Source organism: Asparagus officinalis, chromosome 2 (genome assembly GCF_001876935.1).
Source record: "Asparagus officinalis chromosome 2, Aspof.V1, whole genome shotgun sequence".
Lineage (NCBI taxonomy): Eukaryota > Viridiplantae > Streptophyta > Magnoliopsida > Asparagales > Asparagaceae > Asparagus > Asparagus officinalis.
Genome location: NC_033795.1, coordinates 75,877,020 through 75,899,857, shown reverse-complemented (window position 1 = coordinate 75,899,857; position 22,838 = coordinate 75,877,020). Strand labels below are relative to the sequence as shown.

At 37.0% G+C, this 22,838-nt stretch overlaps 1 protein-coding gene and 2 long non-coding RNA genes across 3 annotated transcripts; 2 read left to right on the top strand and 1 right to left on the bottom strand.

Moving 5' to 3' along the window:
• Nucleotides 1,073–3,743, top strand: LOC109831648. The gene is made up of 2 exons (XR_002244501.1): nucleotides 1,073–1,906; nucleotides 2,057–3,743. It is a non-coding gene; the product is annotated as an uncharacterized LOC109831648 (long non-coding RNA).
• Nucleotides 7,836–9,854, top strand: LOC109829636 (NAC domain-containing protein 89-like). Its single transcript, XM_020396686.1, has 2 exons — nucleotides 7,836–8,146; nucleotides 8,834–9,854. Exons 1-2 carry the CDS (start codon nucleotides 7,978–7,980, stop codon nucleotides 9,823–9,825), a joined length of 1,161 nt encoding a protein of 386 aa, XP_020252275.1. The 5' UTR covers nucleotides 7,836–7,977; the 3' UTR covers nucleotides 9,826–9,854.
• LOC109829635 lies at nucleotides 11,263–12,221 on the bottom strand. Its single transcript, XR_002244102.1, has 3 exons — nucleotides 11,817–12,221; nucleotides 11,542–11,722; nucleotides 11,263–11,450 (listed from the first exon to the last, which is right to left on the bottom strand). It is a non-coding gene; the product is annotated as an uncharacterized LOC109829635 (long non-coding RNA).

The following is a 22,838-nucleotide window of genomic DNA, read 5'->3' as shown; positions in this document are numbered from 1 at the left end:
CCATTTTTTCTTGGCTTTTCTACGTTAATGTCATGGCAATGGACGAGGCAATTTTTGCTTGTTGTCATACTAAAGACACATGAATTAGAGTTTCTCATTAAAAAAAGTGCTCAATTGTTGCATTGATTTTAGAGTAGATAACAATGAAAAGGAAATATACACAACTCACGAAAGAAAGAAGAGACTAAATGGTAAAGGCGAATATAAGCCCACCCTAGTTGAGTGAGGTGACAAATAATATGTAGGGTAAATTATACTAGACACCCAAGAACATTCAGCATTATTTAGTAAACTCCCAGTAACTTTCAAGATCACACTAAACTTTCAATAACTTTTTTAGAAAACCCCCAACATCTTTTGGGTAAATTACACAAAACCCCTAATAACTTTCAAAATGTATTTTTAGGTTGGAGCTTTATTTGGTTTTTTTTTGTGAAATGCAATGTTAATGGGGAGTTTAGTGTGATTTTGAAAGTTATTAAGGATTTACTGCAAAACATTTAAAGTTCTTCGGGGGTTTGGTGTAATTTACCCTTAATACTTATATACATGTGCTCGTGTATCATTGGATATGAATTGGCAAAATGGACTACGAAGAAATAAATCATCCCATCCTCTTTTCCGCGCAAACAGTGTCATTGGCTTAACAAATTCTATTAGCACCTAGAGGGGTTCATTGGTAAAAATTGGAAGTTCAGGAAGCTTTTGTGAGATCAGCAAAATTTAGGGTGTTTGGTAAAAGAAAGGAGTTAAGTAAGGGCATGTTTAGCTAATACTTATTTTTAATTTATTTTATCAGAGTGCAAAGAAGTCTTTTTAACATCAATAAATAAATCTCCTTATAAGCATCAAAAGAATAAATCAGAAATTTCCGACTTATTTTTATTTATTTATCAAGTTAAAAATAAGTAAATAAGTAAACTTTATCAAATACAGTTTCGAGCCCTTATAAGTAAAAACATAGAGACATGCTCCCAGAAGAGCTTCTTTGTCAAACGAAAGCTCTATTGGGCCGTTACCAAGAAAAGCCCGTTTAATGCGCTTATTGGGCTGTAAAATTCGCTTAATCGAGACCCGACCCGTTATATGAAAACCCAAAAACTTGAAAACCCTAATGATGTATGTACCCAATTTGAGACCCGTAACCCTGAGAGCTCTCTTCCCTCCTCCGCCGGCGGCGCTTTGGTTGGTTAGGGTTTGATTTTTTGTTGAAATTGATTTCAATTTAGTTCACATATCGTTTTGATATTTTTTCAATTGATTTTTGTTATTGATCACACATTGGGTATCATGGATTAAGGTATGTTCTTTAATTTATTATTCACGAGTCACATTTTATTGCCCGTAGACCCAATGTAGTTTGGTTTTAGCAGGTAGACCCTCGGAGTGAAATTTCTTTTCGCTCTTTTTCTCCGAGGAAGAAAAAATTGTTTTTTTTTTTGGCAAATACAACCCCCCTAAGAGAAAAGAGTCAAAAAAAAATTCTCACTCAAGTGGTCTATCTGCTAAAATCAAGCTATGGGTGTAATAAAATTCCAAAACGCGATATTATTATTATTCATTTATAAATGGTTGCTGAAATTACGTAGTTAATCTAGTTAATTTTTGATGATAACTGTCAATATTTTCTGAATCCACAAAGTTTTTTTTTAAATCATGCATGTTGTGTTATATGCAAGTAGCTTACTCCTTTGTCGATCTTCTTCTTCTTATTTTTTTTCGGCTAATGGGTATGGAGGGTGGTTCTCTATTCATTTACGTATATTCGAGGGGCTTATGTATTTTTTTTTAATTTCTAGCATGTGACTCATTACTGGTGATGATGATAAAAAGGCCGAACTGACAGCTACCCTGAATTACTTCTGTAGTTTCTGTTGGTGGTAGAAAGATGCAGCTTGCTGTTAAGGTTAGCTGAACCAGTGTAATGACTTAAAAATATGAACAATTTGGATAAGTTAATTTTTTTTGACATGTCATACTTTGATTTGAATGACAAATGCGAAAAAAATCTTGAACTAGATTTGCAAGACGTTCTTTTATAATTTATTTGTTTCAGGCTTTCAGGCTACTTGTTCCAGTTGCAAGGGTTGGGCAGATCGTATAGTGGTTATGTTATATTGCGTAACTTTGCCAGTGTTACCCTTGAGTACCCTTGAGTTTTTCAAGAGTTGACGAGATCTGGTCAAATATTTCACAGTTTTTTATTTAACCTTTAAAATAGATATATTGCTGTGTTTGTTGAATATCCTACTTTTTCCTTTAATTTTACTGATAGTTGTATCTTATTTTATTTAGTTTTGTTTGTTCTTCTCAACACTATTTTCTTCATCCAAACATATCAATTTTTAAATAATGGAATTTAATAGCTACTGCATCATATTTTGTACAAATATCACAAATGGCTTTCATAACGTAGAGTCAGTAAAAGGCATAATCCTCAAGAAAGACTTGTTTCTTTGTACCTCTGTTTCTGTGTGTACGGTTTACAAACAGAAAATGCTTTCTTTTTTTCTTGATTTCTCTTGTTATCATGTACAAGAAACTAATTCCCCCTTTGTGCTGTTTATTTCTTTATTTATTGAGATACACTATGCTATATAATTGGAAAGTCATTCGATATGATCTAGGTTATGTGCTTGAGGCAGAAGATTAATAAGGTTATATCTTTGTTTGTTTGTTTGTGGGCACTGTTAGCTTTCTTGCTCACTCTTATGTTACCCAAGTAATTGGAGAGGAGAGCAGTTTAATTTCTTGGTCATTTCTCTTTTTGTTCCTTTTCTTTCGAGTGGATTAGGGATTAGTTAATGGATGTGGGATTTGTTACTGGTGATGATGGCATAAAGACCAAACTTATGCCTCGTTTAGTACGTGGGAATCGGATCAAGTTAGGATGGAATGGAGCAAGGAACGAAATGGAATGAATCCTCATTTTCATTCTCATTCTCATGATTGGGTGCATTTAGAGAATGAAGTGAGAATGAAAATCTTTTCATTTTTGGTGTGGATAATTAATAAGTAATTTGAGAATATTTAGTATGAATTTAATATTTCCATTCCCACTTAAGTGAGAAGCATTTCATACCAATTCATTGGACATGCCCATTCCCACGAAATGTAAAAAAAGTGGAGTGGACATTCTAGCTTCCAAAAGTATGGTGTGCTTGGTGTGCATGAATGAAATGTGGGAATAAGCATTCCATTTCTTCTCATTCCTGTGTACCAAATGAGGCCTTATAGCTATCCTGAAATTTTATTCATTTTGGCTATTTTGCATATATACCCCCTTAACTCATTTGCTGATTTACCTCAAATCTATATATTTGCTAATTTATCTCCTAAATCTCCCATGTAATATGAAAAAAGTCTACTGTTTCAGTTGGCGGTAGAATGATGTGGCTGGCTATAAAGGTTAATATCTGAACCAATTGTGGCCAGAGGCTGTGGTTGACTTGTCTCCTTGTTTTGTTGCAATGTTCGGTGGGAAACAAGAATTTAAAATATGATGGATGCTTTGTTATTGTTCTTAATATAAACTTGTTCAACCAAGTTGGTTCAGATTGCTAGTGTTGTGCAGAAAAGTCGTACACTTCATTTTCTCTTATTATCATGTATAGGTGTCAGGTGAAATGAATCTTGTGTTGTATTTTTAATACTATCAATTTGATTGCCTTCACTTGTAAACTATTACATCTTACTTTTGTTTTTAAGCTGTGAAATATTCTGACATGTTTCAGATTCGAGTTGATCTTGTAACGTCTATGTGATGTCTGATGTGAACTTGTTCAGGAAATGTGATGTGAAATATCCTTTCGTTGTGGCTTAATATTGCTTATTACAGTTTCATTTCATCTTTTATTCTATTGGTTTTTTTATTGAATATGTATTGTGTATCATGTATGCTAGTGAGTACAATAAGTTATGTTCTTTAATCTATTACTCATGGGTCACATTCTATGGACTCGTGTTTTCACGTCTAGCTAATTTCAGTTTTGTTTGCAATCAATCATATTATTTTTGTTTTTGCTGCATTTACTTCATTCTAGTGTAGAATTTCTTATGATCATAAAGTTGCCATTATTAATCATATCACAGAAAAATTTTCTTTACCTTTCAATGTTTATTGTCAACATTTTCTGAATCTACAGATTTTTTTTTACCATGTATGTTGTATCACTTGCTAAGCGCATATTGGTGTGCACCGTATACTATGTGACATGTATTATAACATTGATGAAATTTGAGAAAAACATCTGTGTGGTTTCATGGAAAATTTTCAGTCCCATCTGTTTTGCTGGTGCCATTTCTTATGTTTTTTTTGGCTACTTTTCCTGTTATTAACTTGTTTTCCCTTTGCTAATCTTCTTATTTTCTAGCCTACCGGATGTGGGGAGATGTTATCTGTTCATCTATTTTACATTATGAGGGTTTTGTGGATTTTTTTAATATATGCTTTGGGTGTGTTTACTGGTGATGAGGAAAAAAAGGCCGAACTTACAGCTACCCTGAAATTAAATATGTAGTTTCTGTTGGAGGTAGAATGATGCAGCTTGCTGTAAAGGTTATAGCTGAACCAGTTGTGTGACTTGAAATTTGAACAATTTGGATAAATTGTTTTGCTAACATATAACATATTGTTTTGATGTTACAATTGCGGAAAATATAAACATCTTAAACTAAAGGTGTGCTAGATGCTCTCTTGTATTTTATTCAGCCTACTTGTTCCTGTTGTGCAAGGGTTGAAGAGATTGCCCTAGATTACCTATATCTTTTGGTTTATGTTGTAGCTCAAAGCTTTGCTAATGGTTACCTTTGGAGTTTTTCAGGAGTTGAAGAGATCTAGTACATATATTCAGTGATTTCTTTTGATTCCAACTTTAAAATAGATTTATTGCCATTTTTGTCAAATGCCCTACTTCTTTCCTTTAATTCTACTGTTACTTGTATCTTACTTCATTCTGGTTATTCTTCTTAACACCATTTTCTTCATTAGATGATATAAATTTTTATAAAATTGATTTCATAAGCTATTAGAGACCTTCTTTGTACAAATATCACAAATGCCTTTAGTAATGTGTTGTCATGCATGCTCCGACACCCTGCTCACAGAGGATGTGTAGTTCAAATTTTCCTTATTCGCAAATTTATGTCCAATCTAGATATTTGCTTATTTATCTCCTGAAGCTTAACCCTTCTGTTTTTTCGGTGGTAGAATGACGTAGCTTGCTTCAAAGGTTAGTATCTGAACTGGGGGATTTGAAATACTGACAATTTTGGTTACTTGTTTAATCGACACATGGTCTTTTTGCTGTGATATTTGGTGGAAACTGATTTTTTCTAATTGACGATGCTTTGTTTTTGTAGTTAATATAAACTTGTTTCGGTCGAGCGTGTTCATATTGCCAGTGTTGTGCAGAAGAGTGGGATGGATCTTATTGTTGAGCGTTTCCCATGTCAATTTGATAACCTTCATTATGTGACTAGCCGTTTTAAGTTTGTTTTCAAGTTGTGAAATATTATTCTGACACATCTCTAAGTTTGAGTTATGTCTTACAATGTCTATATGTTGTTTCCTTTGAACCACTGTAGGCAATGTGATGTATTATTATGTTTAGTGTGGATACGTCTCTGATATGCATTTACGGTATCTTTGCGGTTTCTAATATTGTTTTGGCATCACACAGCAGTAATTTTTTTTAATATTCGGTGTGGCTATTTATTAGAAATTGTTCATGTACCGGTTTTTTGTTATCTTCAAAGCTACTACGATTATCCAATCCCTCAATACATGTCATTTTGTCTTGTCGGTTTAATGAGGTATTTTGTCAAAATTTTATCATAATATTTAAAATCGATCATGAAGAAAGTTACTACACTTGTTGCGCATATAAGCTTATGGAAGAACAATTTTTCAAAACAGCCTCATTTAGATTTTTATTTTTCAAAATCGACTGTTTTTTCTTTTATTTATCAAAACCGACCCGATTTTGTGATTAACAGTCTAATTACTATCCTAAATAGTCGGGGTTGCCAACCCCGACTATTTAGGACATTAATTTTTAGGGTTTAAGGCCTTTAATTAGGGTTTAACACTATTCTAAATAGTCGGGGTTGGCAACCCCGACTATTTAGGATAGTAATTAGCCTGCTAATCACAAAATCGGGTCGGTTTTGATAAATAAAAGAAAAATCGGTTGATTTTGAAAAATAAAAAACTAAATGGGTCTGTTTTGAAAAATTGTTCCTTATGGAATTAAAATCATGGGACAAAGATCTCCTCAGAACATTAAGACAACTCAAGTCTCGTCAGACAAGAACTTTGTCATTCATTGCTAAGCCTAATAGGCATAAAGAGAGCGAAAAAACTTTTTGGCTCGCGGACCAACCGCGAGCCCCAACTCGCGTGAGAGGAACAGGGGGGTGGGCCCCCCACTGCTGGGGGCCCACCCCCTGTTCCTCTCACGCGAGTTGTGGCTCGCGGTTGGACCGCGAGCCAAATAGCGGGGTTCTAAAGAGAGAAAGCCATGAGAGGCGATAATGGCAGTCCTTTGCCCTTGAAAGTTCAAAAATTTATAGAAAGCACTTCCGAAAATTGAAATTAACATTGAGTACTTGTTTGTAAGTTTTGACTTTTTCGGGTGTTTTCTGTAAAATTTGAATCTCTGAGGGTGTTCTTTATAATTTTTGAAATGCTATGGTATTTTTTGTAAATTCTAAAACTTTCAGGTAATTGTATTAGGTATCCGGATCCAATAACCTTTAAGGCAAAGGTTTTGTTTATCGGGCCCGATAGACAATTTTAATGGGCTGGATTCAAATCGTCTAGCATGTTACTGTGACGGAGCCGGGTGGACTTCGTTGAAAAGTTAAATTATTTCTTAAGGGACGCCCCCCTATAATTTATAATTTATAGTTTTGTACCCACCACATTCATTAATTGTTCTAAATAACACCCAATTGATACACAAATCCATCAATTTTGTTCATAGTTTACTTGTGTAAAATGCAAATATGAAGTTTTGCAGGCATAATTTAAAAATGGGAACTCTTCATGTTAATCTTTTTAAGTCATTAATATCTCCAAATTAGTCTACTCAAGTATTTTGCTATAAATATGAGGGCGGGCGGGGTGGCGCGGGGGGGCCGAACCTTGAATTTATTTTGTTAAGATTAAGGTTTATAACTTCCAAATATGAAATCCGACCAAAACAGGTCGAGTTATGTTAGGATCCTTTTATCAGGCACCATTACCAACTTAAAAACCCATGCTAAGTATAATCCTAATTACAAAACCACTATCAAAGGAAAATACAAACAACAATTTTGGACAAATCTAAATTCCCTTCAGAACACGTTTCATGCGTGGAATATGATTCGCGGAATAAACAGTTATCTAAAAAGAATAAAAAAAAAATGTACATTAAAATTTCTATCAGCTCCCCAAAAATTGTCTCGAAATAAGTCTCCTAAATAATTGAAATAGCTATCGTCGCCCTTAATTTTATAAATCATTTCGAAATAATTCCTTCGGTCAAGACCAATGGTAGTAAAGTAAAAAGAACTGTGGGATCTAATAGAAATTTCAACAATGCGAGGGACTGGTTTGGGAACTCTTTTTCCGACGCCATATTTGGTAAGTTATTGAGTTTTAGGAAACATTAGTTCGGCTACATAATTAAACCCAATAACGGCAACACTCAGCGTAAACCTTCCGCTGCCTGAGCTTCGTTTTGGCGGGAGTTTCCAACGAACAGATGATCTCAGCCGTCCATCGCATCTCCTGATCACCGCCATTATAACACTCTCCCTTCTCCTCTCTGTACTTATATCCCCCAAATCTCTCAAAGTCTAGGGTTTTCAATCCGGCTGCCGATCGCTCGAATTTCAAAACCCTAGCCCTAAATTCTCTTCTCCTTCAATTTCAAAGCTCCCATCTTTTTCTGCCTCCCAGAGCTAGGGTTTCTTCAACATCGATCCATCATGGCAATGCTGCCTTACCCTGGAATCCAGTTTAAACCCAGTGATGATCTGCTGCTGACCTTCTACCTCCCCAAGAAGATCGCCGGAGGACGAGATTCGCTCGAGATCCCAAGTTACCTTATCTGCGATTTCGATGTATATTCGACCGAACCCTGGAATCTCCCAGCTCGTAAGTAATGTCATTTCTCTGTTTTGTGATTTCTTTCTAGCTTTTAGAGTTCAAGAACTCGACTTTATTTCTAGTTTTCAGGGTTCAATGTGATTTACAGTTTGTTTGGTTGACATACATGGAACCATGCACATTGGTCTTTCCGGTTTAGGAAACATGGGATAGAGATTTACCAAGTTCTCTGATCATAACCACTCAATTATTTCCGGATTTACCAAGAAATTGCTTATCGCCGTACTGTTTAGTTGACATACATGGAACCTTGAGTTTTTTTTTTTAGTACAGCCATCTAGTCTCAGTAAAGTTTTAATTGTTTGGTGTCGTATAAGAAGAGTAAAACTCATCCCTGTTTCCTCATATTCCTTTTGTCAAACCGGCAAATTGATGTTTTTTTCTGTGTCTTCTTGACTGCTCCGAGGTCTAAAATGAACACCGTGTTTGGAAAGTTTTCTTTAGTAAATTGCTGTTTTTTAGTCTCAGTGAAGTTTTATTTCTTCCCTTGCTAGTATAGCCTGATTGGTATCTCCTCTCAATTGCATATTTCTAATATTGTTGAGATAACTCCCTTTTAGTTTTCCTATTTCAAGAATCACCTTGCGTACTTTGCTTGTTACTTGCTAGTTTGAGTTTGTCTCGGCAAAATTTTCTGTTGTTTTCGTTCTGACACACTTGATGCATGGTTTGCAGGGGATTTTCGATACCTAACCGATAACAAAGACATGCTTTTCTTCTCCCCGAGACACGCAATCAGCAGCAGAAAAGGTACGGCAAAAAATGTGAAGCGTACCGCTGGCTGTGGTTTCTGGAACGGAAAAGGCAAAGAGCAAGATGTCTTCTGTGGATCTCGACGTGTTGGGTATAAGACGCCGCTGACTTTTGTCAGTACCGAGGGGGGGAAAAGGAGGAATACCAACTGGATCATGCACGAATTTCATCTCAAGCCTGCTCAGAACAGTAACAAGTTTGAGAGCATGGTAATCTGCAGAATTCATAAGAAGAAAACGAAGGAAGACAGAGAAGGAGGGGCAGATGCAAACTCCGGTGTTGCAGCTTTTATTGAACAAGAAGAACAAGGAACAGCATCAGCGGCAACACATGTAGAAGAAAGGCCTCTAAAGAGGAAGCGGGTGGAGGCTTCATCATCCTTACCGCCCTCGTCATCATCATTGCCTGCATTTCTTCCTTGCAAAGAAGCAGAAGCCTTCGATCGGTTGATTTCAACAATGGATGAAAAGCGGCATACTGTTTTCGAACAAGAGGAAGAAGTGGATGGAAGGCAGGTGACTGAGATGTTGCTTAAAGAACACGAAGCAATGACAAATCATTTTAAGGCAGCTGCTGAATCTGGTGCTGCTACTTCTATTTGTGAACAAGCAGCGACATATGTAGAGGACAGACTTCTAAAGAGGAAATGGGTTGAGGGATGCAGCAACTTCCACGATACTGAGAAAACTTCCACGGTTAACACTGAAGCACCTTCTCAGCCCTCGTCATCATCTCCATACTTGTCATCAACATGGGTCTGCGCTCCTGCTTTAGATTCTTATGAAGCATCATCCTCATTGATCGACATTCTTCCACCAACATCGCAGGATCATTGGACATGGGAGGATTTGGAAATTGACGTTGGTACTGTCTCTTATTTGGATGAATTGATGGAATGTTTCAGTGACTCTTGAATTCTTATTGTAACTGTTATACTGTCATTTTTTGGTAATAAAGTATTTTTTCCATTCTTTTCACTGGGTATAATCTGGTTTGTTGTTTCTTATTTTGCTTATCCTGTGCTTCTTAGTATTTGGAGGTATGTCAGTTCACAAGAATTGTTCAGTTTCTGATGATAATCACTTTTTTCCTTTAATTTATGCATTTTGAATGAGCTGATTTTTGACATGTTGGAGCCAAGCTTGAGTTCTATGTACATGCAGATACTCCCGGTAGGAATTCTTTTCTTGTTGAAAGTGCAGTGTGTGCTGCTCATGGAGCTACTAATAGTGTTCATGACATTTGTTGTCAGCCGGGATAAAATGCAACCGGTGTTGATCGCTATTTTATCCACATTTTATAAGATAATTTCATGGTCTTACTAATTATGTAGAGAACGAATGTGCTCGTTGAGAAAAAATTATGTGCTGCATTTTGATATTGGAAGTGACTCTCCAGCTTTGGATCTCATAAGTAATTTTCACATCATTTAGATAATAGTAATCTATAATTATGCATGGAGGGCTGTCCACGACATGTGATAATGATTAATCAAAATTGTCCCATGGCACAGTAGGCAAATGAAAGACAATGTAAAATTTGATTCAATAAAGAAATTCCTCTCAAATACCCTTTTTTCCTGTAAATTCTTTTAAAATACTATTCAAGGTTATGAAACCTTCAACTCAAGGCTCATCAAGCATACAAAAATAGGAAGAAGTGTTTCTCGGCTACAAAAGAAAGAAGTATATCACATACGTCAGAGTACTTTTTTGTATGCTCTGACAGTGATGGAGTACTCTGACAGTGATGGAAAGACATTTATACTAGAAATTGGTCGGATATATGTAATGCATGAATCTGGCACTAAACTACATGTATCAGCTTTCTGACACGGGACTGATACTTTGTAGCAATCATGTATTACAAATGCTAACAGTTTAGAAACTAGAAACATCTAAGTGTGTAGATTACTGTAGAAAAGTTTGAAGTAAGAATCCACGAACTTCTCATCTACTCAACACTGTTCTTTTTATTAGCTTCAGGTGAAACTGACAGTATAAAAATGCATTGCAGAGAGTTTGAGCAACAAACATGCTGAGATTTAGCATACATTATTCGAGTTTAATTGTAACAGGTCCTTTTGAAAATCAGTCTATCACACTACAGAAAATAAAAAACTGAATTTAGAAGTACACTGAGACAACTGAGACATTACATTAGTAGAATCATTATACAGTCAAAACATTTACATAAGCTCTTGCTAAAATTCAATTCAAGACACTAACCAGGTACACAACACATTAAAAACAAACCCTGGGGTGTTTTTTTTTTCTTTTTCACTGTATGGGAATGAATAAAACAACTCAACTTATCTACCAAATCAAAGAGTGGTTTTTTTTTCTTTTTCACTGTATGGGAATGAATAAAACAACTCAACTTATCTACCAAATCAAAGAGTGGTGATCAATTTTAGGCCTCAGTTTGATAAACTTGTTAATGCGGCATCCACGCTTTACTTCAGTCTTCTTTTTGCTCTGGCTTTGTACTGGTTGTAGGTCATTCATGTCAACCACCATAATCTTTCTCCTTTTCTTTGCTGCATTATGAAATTATAGAGCCAACCAGTTAGTTTCTAATATGTACCAAAAAATAGAGTACAATCAAATAAATAGTGTGAAGAAACATACCTTCTTCTGCATCATTGTATCCTTCTCTTAGCTTCCTCTTTGAAGCCTCCAGTTTGTCTTCATACTTTAAGGCACCAAGATTTGGTTTTTGCTTCATGTCAGCGTCATCTTTCCCCTCTGTAATATTTTCCTCTCTCCTCGTCTCACTGACATCTTTCTTCTCAACGACATTTTCTTCTATCTGAGAATTGAATGGTACATGCAGATTAAATTAGTCCACTACAAAACATCAATATAAATGAAATTAAAGGTAATATTTAGAGTATAATTAGTACCTTCGAGTAATCCACTGAGATAGTTTGTATAGCATCTGGTGGAGGAAAAGGAATCCCACATAGAAAAGAAAGGTCTTCCTCTTTTACGGGACATTGAACGACAAAGACTCCAGTGGTATCTGCAAATTGTGACCACTGATTAATTACAAGAAACTAAAAAAATCACAGGAAAAAAAGTAGAAGATGAAATCTTAACAGTCAAACATTCAGTTCCATTCATCCGCTCATTTGAAAGAACCTTCAATCTCCTATAGCCAAAGATTGAAACCAAGAAAAAGAACAGGAAATCTACTACAAGATTGATGCACATCAAACGTTAGTTCCATAAAGTATATATATAGAAAGAAAAACATATTCATTAAGTTCACTGGAGCGGAAGTCAATCTACAAAGAACAAACTTAGATGTATACATATAAAAAAATTTAAGTATGTTAGGGTACACACCAACAAGAACGTCTCAAACGGAGACGCAAAAACACACCCAAGCTGACACATTCAACCACTGTACTCACAGATATAACGTGGTTCACTCTTATGAGCTACTCCACGGTGCATCGACGACGCCCAATTTCTTTATACTCCAAAAGAAAAGGATCAAGAAGAACACCCTCTCTTGATCAAGATACACTCCAAGAATTCTCACAAACTCTCTCTATGTTTTCTCTCTTACTCTTCTATAAGAGGAGTTATTTCTGGGATGAAATTTTCTAAAGAGTTTGGGCCCTATTTATAGTATTTGAGAAATACTATACACAAATAAAATATTATCGGTAGGACCCGCCCCCCCCCGCCACTAATAATATTTTATTGTGGGACTCACATCCTTTTTTCTTTTTCAAATATTTCGGCCACCGAAAGAAGGGGGGTCAAAGATTATAGGCGCTAATAATCTCCCACTTGAAGATTTGATTGAGTATCAATTATATCTTCACACCATTCTTAATAGCATCATCCCACTTAGAGATCCATCAAAGATGGTAGGCGCTGACGTTCTCAACGGAGGCCATATAAGGCTGCATACAGCTTCACCTTCTCGAGTGGAATTGGCTTGGTTAGCATATCAGCTGGATTATATCTCGTATCAATCTTTACAAGTTTGAACTCGTTCCTGCTTTTCCATCTCCGTATAGCATGATGCTTCACGTCAACATGCTTGGTCCGAACATGGAATGCATCGTTCTCTGACAAGTGAATGACACTCTGACTGTCGTAGTGGATGAAGTATTTCTCAAAGCTTACCCCAAGCTCGAGAAGAAAAGCTTTCAACCATAGCAACCCTTTTGCTGCCTCTGCTGTAGATACGTACTGTGCTTCGATTATCGATAAAGCCACAATATCCTATAACTTGGATCTCCAACTTATCGCTCCACCATCCAAGATGAAGATGTAGTTGCTTGTGCTCCTTCTTGAGTCTATGTCCCCGGCGTAGTCTACATCACAAAATCCCTCTACCTACAAATCTGCCCTGCAATACTCAAGACAACGGTCGGACAAGCAACTTAAGTAGCGTAGAAGCCACTTGACCACACCCTAATGTTGCTTCCCCAAATTACTCATGAAGCGGCTCACAACTCCCACTCCTTGTGTAATATCTAGCCCCGTGCACACCATCGCATACATCAAACTCTCAATGACATAAGCGTATGGTACGTTGGCCAATGAACTCATGCCCTTCAGCAGTATCTGGTGCTTGGGTCTTCGATAGCTTGAAATGGCTTGCAAATGGTGAGCCCATCGGTTTAGCTTTCTTCATGCCAAGCCTTTTAAGAATCTTCTCAATATAGACCTTCTGAGACAACCTCAACTTTCATGTTGATCTATCTCTGATGATCCTCATCCTAAGAATCTGGTTTGCTAGACCCAGATCCTTCATCTCAAAGAACTCGGAGAGACGTTCTTTGAGTTCTTTAATGCAGGCTAAGTCGAGCCCAGCAATCAACATGTCATCAATATAAATAAATAGTATCACATATGATTGACCATATCTCTTGATGAAGCAGCAGTGGTCTGTGTCGCATTTGAGAAAACCGTTCTCTTCCATAAAGTTCTCGAACTTCATATACCACTGTCGCGGAGCTTGCTTTAGGCCATACAAGCTCTTGCGCAGGCGACACACGAGACCCTCCCTTCCTCGTTCCTCGAAGCCCACTGGTTGATGCATATAGATCTCTTCCTTCAAATCTTCATGAAGGAATGTCATTTTTATATCCATCTACTCTAGATGGAGAACTCGAACTGCTACAATGCTAGTCCGAATTGTGGTCAACTTGACGACGGGAGCGAAAAGTCAGAATAATCTATCCCTGCTTTTCGCTCATAGCCCTTCACTATAAGCCTCGCCTTGTAGCATCTCTGTCCATCGGCTTCATCATTGACCCGATAAATCCACCGATTGCGAAGAGCCTTTCACTACAAGCCTCACCTTGTAGCATCTCTGTCCATCGGCTTCAAAAATTACGGGGTTTTACAGTATGTATACCTAACTTTCTCCTCTTTTCCTCTTCATCCCTCATGTTCTGAGCAACAGCCACCCCCCTCGAAACCCTAGGAATTCTATCTTTCTTTGGGAGAAGATTTGTGAAGCAGGGTTCAAGAGGAGGGTGAGATCTATGGCTCTTGTGAAGAAGGATCGAATTTTCTTTCGTTCGACAGATCAAAATGTTTTCAAAGGTGAGTTTCATCTCCTACAAACTCATCCTCGTTTTCTTGGTTTTTATTGGATTTTAAAACCTATTTTATGTGTAGAGACCACTCCCTTTAATTTGTACAACGTAAAATTTTAATTATTCTGATATAAAGGTTATGAAACGAATTCTTTAATTAGGGTTGAAGATTTGAAGTAAATCTAACATGAGATTCTTGCTAATCTAGTTGCTTTCATGATGAATTTACAAACATAACCATGTTAGGGATATTAGATCCCCATCAAATTTTATATTTGTGTTTTCATATAACAGAGTAAACTGTAATCATATTAAATCAAGTTTTTATATATGACTTTCTTTGAAAAAATTTTACTTCGGTGAATTTTAGAGAAAACCTACATTTTTGTATCTGTCACTTGGCCGGTCGACTGATCAGAAGGACCAGCCGACCAAATTGATGTTCTCAGGAAAACTAGAAAATTCCCTCTAGTCAGTTGATTGATCAAAATAATCAGTCGACCGATTGGTCAGCAGAAAACTGAAGATTTTCTCTCTGGTCGGTTGATAGAACATATGTATCGGTAGATTGATCAAGGATGGTTGCTTGTGCATGGTTGTGCACGTCGCCGCCCGATCGACCGATGAGATGTGTTGGTCGACTGACCTGGTGCTGTATTGAAAATGCTGATTTTCCACATGATTTTGATCGCGAACACGAAGTACGAGCCACACATTGATTCATGTACGTGACCATGAGAGGGCACGTACTGGGTTTGAGCACGCACGAGCCTTTTTATGTACGAAGTCTAATGGTTTGTGTTCGTCATGATAGGGAGTGATGATTGTTTCGGTTTATGATAGTTAGGGATGCTTGAGTGCGTTAGTCCGTGCACCATAATGAGAATACCATCGACTACACTCTGAGTGCGTTAGTCTGTGCATCGCAATAAGAACATGGTCGACTACACTCTGTGATGCATCATTGTCTTAATGATTGAGTGCACATGTCCGTACACCACATGATATAGCGGACGACTGCCTTCGAATGTGTTAGTCCGTGGGCCGCATGATACTGTGGATGACTACACTCTACATATGTAGGACATCCAGGACTCAAACAAGTACGATTTGTTGACATAGTCCAACATTTGACATTCTTATGCGGCAATGTATACTTTGGCGAGGCTTTCACAGTATTTGTAGATTTGTTTCTGGGCCACCTACCTAAGGGTAGCATGAGATACTATGATACGACATATACGACTTATTTTGGATGAGATGATGATGGTGTATTTTCTTTTGTTGATTGTTTATTTATAGGATTTGGAGTTGATATTTAGCGATCCACAATTTGAGATACATGGTATATATATGAGGGTTTCTTTATTTGGATTATTTCGCTTGATGTACTCATCTCATATTGTGGATTTCTAAATCTTAACTCCTCTTAGTTCAAGATATTTAATTTATATATTTATATATATTTTGATCAGTATTTTATACACCCCCTTCACCCTGGGGGCGATGGAGATATTCTCGTTAGCACTTTGACGCTCGTTGTTTCTATCTTTTTAGGTAGCGAGTCAGGGGTTCAGAGAGCCATAGGTTGATGGTGACTCAGTATAGATTTTCGTCATTTATAAGTAGCTAGTTAGTGCTCCATATTAGACTATATGTGTTTTTAATATTTTAGAGGTGTATTTCATTTTGGAGTTTGAGTGCCTTAGTACTGTTTCTGTTGACTCCTTTATTTAGATATATTCTATTTTTATTTTAGTTTATCAGATGTACTCTCTTTTATTCTGTTGGGACATGATTATAATTATTGATGAGTATCTCTTCTTTATATTGTGTACCTTGTGTTGTCATCTTTATTCTATCTGCTTGTACCCTCACTTCTTTATTTTGACATCTGCTAGAGTGATATTAACGTGATGGTGAAACATGTTATTGCACAGTATGGGTGCATGACATGTTTGATATCTCTGGGTTCACCTTGCACTGCAACTATGTGTGAAAACAAGGGTGTCACATTCATCAAATATTATAATTATTATGAAATATAACCCATAATATTAATTTTTTCATATTAAACAAATGTAAATGTATTATGTGTACATTAAAATTTAAGGTTTTCATGAGCAATAATCCAAGGATTTTTGACAAATTTTCTCACTTTGAACTAATACGAGTTTATTATATGTACATTAAAATTCAGGATTTTCAAGAGGGGATTTTCAAGAATTTTTATTCTTTTTGAATGAAACAATTTTATACACTTACACAAATATCTGTGATTTTAATGAGCAATAGCTAATAATATTTTATTAATTTTTGTTCATTTTAAATGAAAGAAAATTTATTATGCGTACATTAAAATTCACGATTTTCATTAGTTAAAATCTACAGTTTTTTTAAATCTTGTTCATTTCAAATGAATGCAAAGTTCATATGTGTTTCATCAACTACAACCTATGCCTTTTGTTAATTTTAGCTCATTTTGAACGAATGCAAATTTATCATGTGTTCTTAAAAATTTGTGACTTCTTAAAAATTTGTGACTTACAAATTTTACGAGTTGTAACTTACAAATTTTGTTAACTTTTATTGGTTTTAAGCGAATGCAAGTTTATTTTGTGTGCATCAAAAATCTAGATGCTTATGAGCTATAACCCATGATTTTTATTATTTTTTATTTGTTTTGAACGAACGCCATTTTATTGTGTGTACATTAGAATTTGTGATTTTTGTGAGCAAGAACTCACAAATTTTGTCAAATTTTATTCATTTCGAGCAAAAGAAAATCTGATAAGTGCATAAAAACATGATTATTAAGAGCCATAATCCATGATATTTGTCAATTTTGGTTTGTATGAAACCAAGCCAAAGTTATTATGTGTACATCAAAATTTTTTTATTCCAACGAATGAAATATTATTATGTGTACATCAAAAATCGCGATTTTATGAGCTATAACCCACTATTCTTGATAATTTTTTTTGCCTTGCACTAATGCAAATTTATTATGAATACATCAAAATTTGTAATTTTCATGAGCTATAACCTATTAATTTTATCAATTTGTAATCATTTTGAATGGATGCAATTTTATTATTTTACAAAATTCATGGTTTTCATGATCTAAAGCCAATAAATTTCATCAATTTTAGTTTACTTTGCATGAATTTAAATTATTGTGAGTACATCAAAATTTGTGATTTCATGAGATATAAACAATAGTTTTTTTTCATTTTGGTTAAATTTTAGAAGTGCAAATTTGTTATGTGTAAATCAACTTTTGTGATTTTCATGAGCTATAGCCCATGAATTTTGTCAATTGTTATTTATTTTGAATGAATGCAAATTTATTACACGTATATTAAAATTTGCATATATTAAAAATTGAAGTTTTCATGGGCTATAATCCATAAATTTCGACGATTTCTCATTTTGAACGAACACATATTTATTATATGAACATCAAAATGGATGATTTTCATGAGTTGTAATCCACATTTTTTTAGAATATTTGTTCATTTTAAATAAATACAAACTTCATATGTGTACACCATAATTTGTTTTTTTCATGAGCAATAATGCACAAATTTTATCAAATTTTATTCATTTTGAACGAATTCAAATTTATTATGTTCACATCAAAATTCACAATATTCATGAGTTATAACCCATGGTTTTTGTCAATTTTAATTCATTTCAAATAAATACAAATTTCATATATGTACATCAAAAGTTATAATTTTTATGAGCTACAACCCATGTGTTTCGTCAATTCTTGTTCATTTTGAACGAATGCAAATTTGTTATGTGTACTTTAAAATTTATGATATTATTGGGGTATCACACACAATTGTTTTGATAATTTTTATTCATTATGAATAAACAATAATTTGTGCATATAAAATTTTATAGTTTTTGTGAGCTATGACCCACGATTTTTATTAATTTTTATTTATTTTGAGTAATGTATGTTCGCGGGAAAATTGTTGCTTTCTTCATTGACGTCATTGTTCTCTCAAGTAATTGCTTTTTGATTACAAAAGATCCGGTCTTTTTATAAGATCCGGTTACAACGAAAAAAAAAAGATTACAACTTTCCTTTCGAACAAATCACGAGCTCCTGTTTTGCGGTCACTCGCTTTTGTGGGTTCTTTGCCAACGCCGGGGTTAATCCGTGGACCACCATGCGATCTAGATCCGGTCGGATCTACACGATTTGACGGGTGTTATCTCACTAAGGAAATAACAGCCGGGGAGTACTATTTTACCAAGGAAATAATAGCCTTTAGTTCTCGGGATCAAAGGCCAAGCTTTGATCCGGAGTATTACTTCGTGTAGATCTCAGATCTGATTTCTCTCTCTCGAACTCCTACCTTTTGTGACGTGGATGCTCGCCAAGAATCAGATCTGAATGTCCAAGTCTTCAAGTCTTCAAAACTCCAAGCTCAGTTATCAATTCGGCAGAGTTTCGGCTCCAAAAATTCCAACCTCCCACAAATGAGCCATGCCCCTCTATTTATAGGCACTCAAAACTGTGCCCGGGCACAGATCTGGCCGGCCACCTAGAGGTGGCTCGGTTTTGGCCGAGTCCTCCAGGTGTTGTGTCTGTTGTCCGGTTTTACGCTTCGTTGTTGATCCGGACTCTGATTTGACAGTCCGAATCCCAATATGGTAGTAAATCCGCCTCGGTGTTTGAGTTCAAATCCGTTCTATGGTTGGATGACTCGTTGACTCACCGAACTGTTAGCTTAATTCTGTACGCAAGTGGATCTGTTCCGTTGTTTGCGTGCGGTTCGTTAGCCTCGTCACCTCATTCGTCGCGTGTCACTTGGCTTCAGTATTGCGGACTAACGCTCGCGTTTAGATACGTCACCCGATGGTTCGTTGATTTGTCGAATCACCGTGCTGAGCTGTGTTAAGGGACCTATAAGCAATTTTATACGCCTACAGATACCCCCTCCAAAGTATTTCAGCCTTGTTCTTTTATAGAAGAGTCTGGAATACTTTGGATATGATTGTCCCAACCTTCAGTCGGTGTAACGGGACTTTGGAATGGCTTTTGTTCTTAATTCCTTCAATCCTTCAGACTATTCAGTGCTTCGTCGAATGTCTGTAAGGTTTCCGGTGCTGCATTTATTGTCTGACCGTTGTCGGAATTTCGAACTTGAAGTCGATCCCTGATTTTTTGATCTTTAGCTCGTGTTTGTTGGTTCAACATAGAACTGACCATCGATTGTCGGCGTTAAGTTCTCATTTACGACGCGTTGTCCGGCGTGGTGTTGTTGAGTTATCCTTAAGAATATTTTATTAAGAAGCAGTTTATACTCGTATACTTTTCGGAGTATTAAGAAGCAGTTTATACTCGTATACTTTTCGGAGTATTAATTCTTTCATTGCAACGCATTGATAGGCGTTGACCTAGGGTTACGTGTTGACCGGCGTTGACCTTAGGGTTTCGAACGTCGTACGTTGACTTTTTGATCGTAACGCGTTGACTGGCGTTGACCTAGGGTTACGCGTTGACCGACGTTGACCTTAGGGTTTTGAACGTCGTACGTTGACTTTTTGATCGTAACGCGTTGACTGGCGTTGACCTAGGATTACGCGTTGACCGACGTTGACCTTAGGGTTTTGAACGGCGTACGTTGACTTTTTGATCGCAACGCGTTGACTGGCGTTGACCTAGGGTTACGCGTTGACCGGCGTTGACCATAGCGTTTCGAATGTCGTCGGATGTTCAAGTCACGAGACCAACTAATGAAGCTGATGCGTCAGTGACTCTCGTATTTATAGGATTTTTGGCAAACCCTCAGCCATCAACGGGTTTGATAAGCCTTTACCGACTACCGTTTGAGTCGGGCTAGCATGCGGATTGTCTAAATCCGTTCCGCATGTGATGTTGTGCTAAGAGAATTAACGCTCTTAATGCTACGATATTAAATACGTAGACTTCGTCTTTCTCACGGGAATAGACTACCCGGCGACGCGTGTTAGGCGTTGACTTTAGGATTTTTGGCTAACCCCCAGGCTTCAACGGATTTGATTAGCCTTTACCGACTATCGTTTGAGTCGGGCTAGCATGCGGATTGTCTAAATCCGTTCCGCATGTAACGTTGTGCTAAGAGAGTGAATTCTCTTAGACTTGGCGCTACGACTTCGAATACGTAGACTTCGCCATTGTTACGGGAATAGACTACCCGACAACGTGTATTAGACACTGATTTATCCCTACTTAGGCTTCGGGATAAAATACCCCAGAATCGAGCTCTGGTGTCTTTTTCTACGGAGCAAGACTAAACCGGCGGCGCGTGTTAGGCGTCGGCATATCCTTTCTTAGGATTCAGGATAAAATTCCACATGCGTGTAAGGTATGGATTTTGGTGTTATTAATAACAACCTGCCACAACGTTGAATATGTGAACGGGTGTTCTTTTTGACGGTTAAGAACTAACCGGCAGCGCGGTTTAAGCGCAGACTTATTCTTGCTTAGGTTTCAGGATAGAATACCCCAGAATCGAACTCTGGTGCCTTTTTCTACGGAAAAAGACTAAACCGGCAGCGCGTGTTAGGCGCAGACTTATCCCTGCTTAGGATTCAGGATAAACTTCCTAGGATGAATCCTAGATTGATAAATTTTGGAAAAGATCGGTGCGGGAAAGGAAGAATTTTATATTCTATTTCCCGGTCTTCTTTTAGGGTGAAGGCGAACCCGAACACAAGGAAGGAAGAATTTTATATTCTATTCATTGATTCTGGAAAGGAAGAATTTTATATTTTATTTTCTGATTCTGGAAAGGAAGAATTTTATATTCTATTTCTAGCGCAAAAGAAACTAGAAGTGGGATCTCCACTCCGAGAATCTGGAAAATTTAGATAAACTTACCTTTTATAGGATTGGTTATCTAATCTGAAAATGAGTTTTTCGTTTATCGAAATGAAATTTCAACTTAGGTTATGACCATGGGAAGGCTTAACCAAAGAGAAAAAGAAGGGAGTTCTTTCGTTTATCGAAAGGGGACTCTAAACTGAAAGTAAACCTCTTGTTTATGGAAAGAGTCAAGAGGGCCGAAAAGACACTTTTGGTGGACTCACTGTCAATTAAAATTGATCAGTAAGGGATTTTGGTGGTGAAAATGATTTTGGGTTATCCTCTAGAATGTTAAGCGTAATATTCTTCAAGGAACTTCCCGATAAATGAGTTATCCTGAATGTACTAGGGATAGTACTTTTTCAGGAACTTCCCATTTATTGGCATTAATTGCCTGGTGCCTTCTTGAGTAATCAGGCGATATGCGCCGTTTGAGTAGACCGTGTCTATCACAAACGGTCCTTCTCATTTGGGTTCAAATTTACCTTTCTTCTTGGAGTTGAGGATTATCGGTCGGCGGGCAGCGAGGACCAGATCTCCTTCCTTGAAGCTTCTCTGTCGGACTCTTTTGTTAAAAGTCCTAGATATTCTGGCTTGATAAAACTCAATGTGTTGTTGAGCTTCTAACCGCTTTTCATCCAACCTTTCGAGTTCTTCGAGACGTTTTTGATGTTGTTCTTCCGTCGTCATCTCGGTTGCGAGAGCGATCCGAAGGGATGGGATTTGAATCTCCAATGGTAGCACAGCTTCACATCCGTATACCAACGAATATGGGGTGGCTCCTGTAGGTGTGCGTATGGTGGTGCGATAAGCCCAGAGTGCTTCACCGAGTTTATCGTCCCAGTCTCGTTTATTGGTCTTCACGAGCTTTGACAGGATTTTAATAATCGTCTTGTTAAACGCCTCAGCTAATCCATTCGCAGCGGGATAATAAGTTGTTGATGAAACATCTTGAATTTTGAACTTGTCACAAAACTTGACGAAGGCGTTGCTTATGAACTGTGGGCCGTTGTCATGAATGATCCGTCTCGGCACGCCGTGTCGGTATATGACATGATGTTTGATGAAATTAATAACGTTGTTCGTCTTCACTTCTCTAAACGGGATTGCTTCAGCCCACTTTGAAAAGTAATCCGTGATTGCGAGGATGAATCGATCACCTTTGACTGAAGGGGGAAAAATAGGACCGACGATGTCCATGCCCCATGTCTCGAACGGCCAAGACGTGGTTGACGTGTGCAACTGCTCTGGCGGTTGATGCATGTAATTCGCATGTATTTGACATGCATGACACTCTCGGGCGTATTCGATCGCGTCGCGAACCATTATTGACCAAAAATATACCATTCTCCTGATGCGATCATACAGTTTGGGACCAGGCTGATGCGCACCACATTCTCCTTCGTGTGCTTCCTTGAGAACTTCTTCTGCTTCTTTGTTCGAAAGGCATCGGAGTAATAAACCATCGTACCCTCTACGGTATAACATAT

Bases quoted from the DNA above. Each gene is read 5' to 3' on its own strand.
- LOC109829636 (XM_020396686.1), top strand. From the start codon at position 7,978: ATGGCAATGCTGCCTTACCCTGGAATCCAGTTTAAACCCAGTGATGAT. The intron at 8,147-8,833 runs GTAAGTAATGTC...CATGGTTTGCAG, and splicing joins ACCCTGGAATCTCCCAGCTC to GGGATTTTCGATACCTAACC.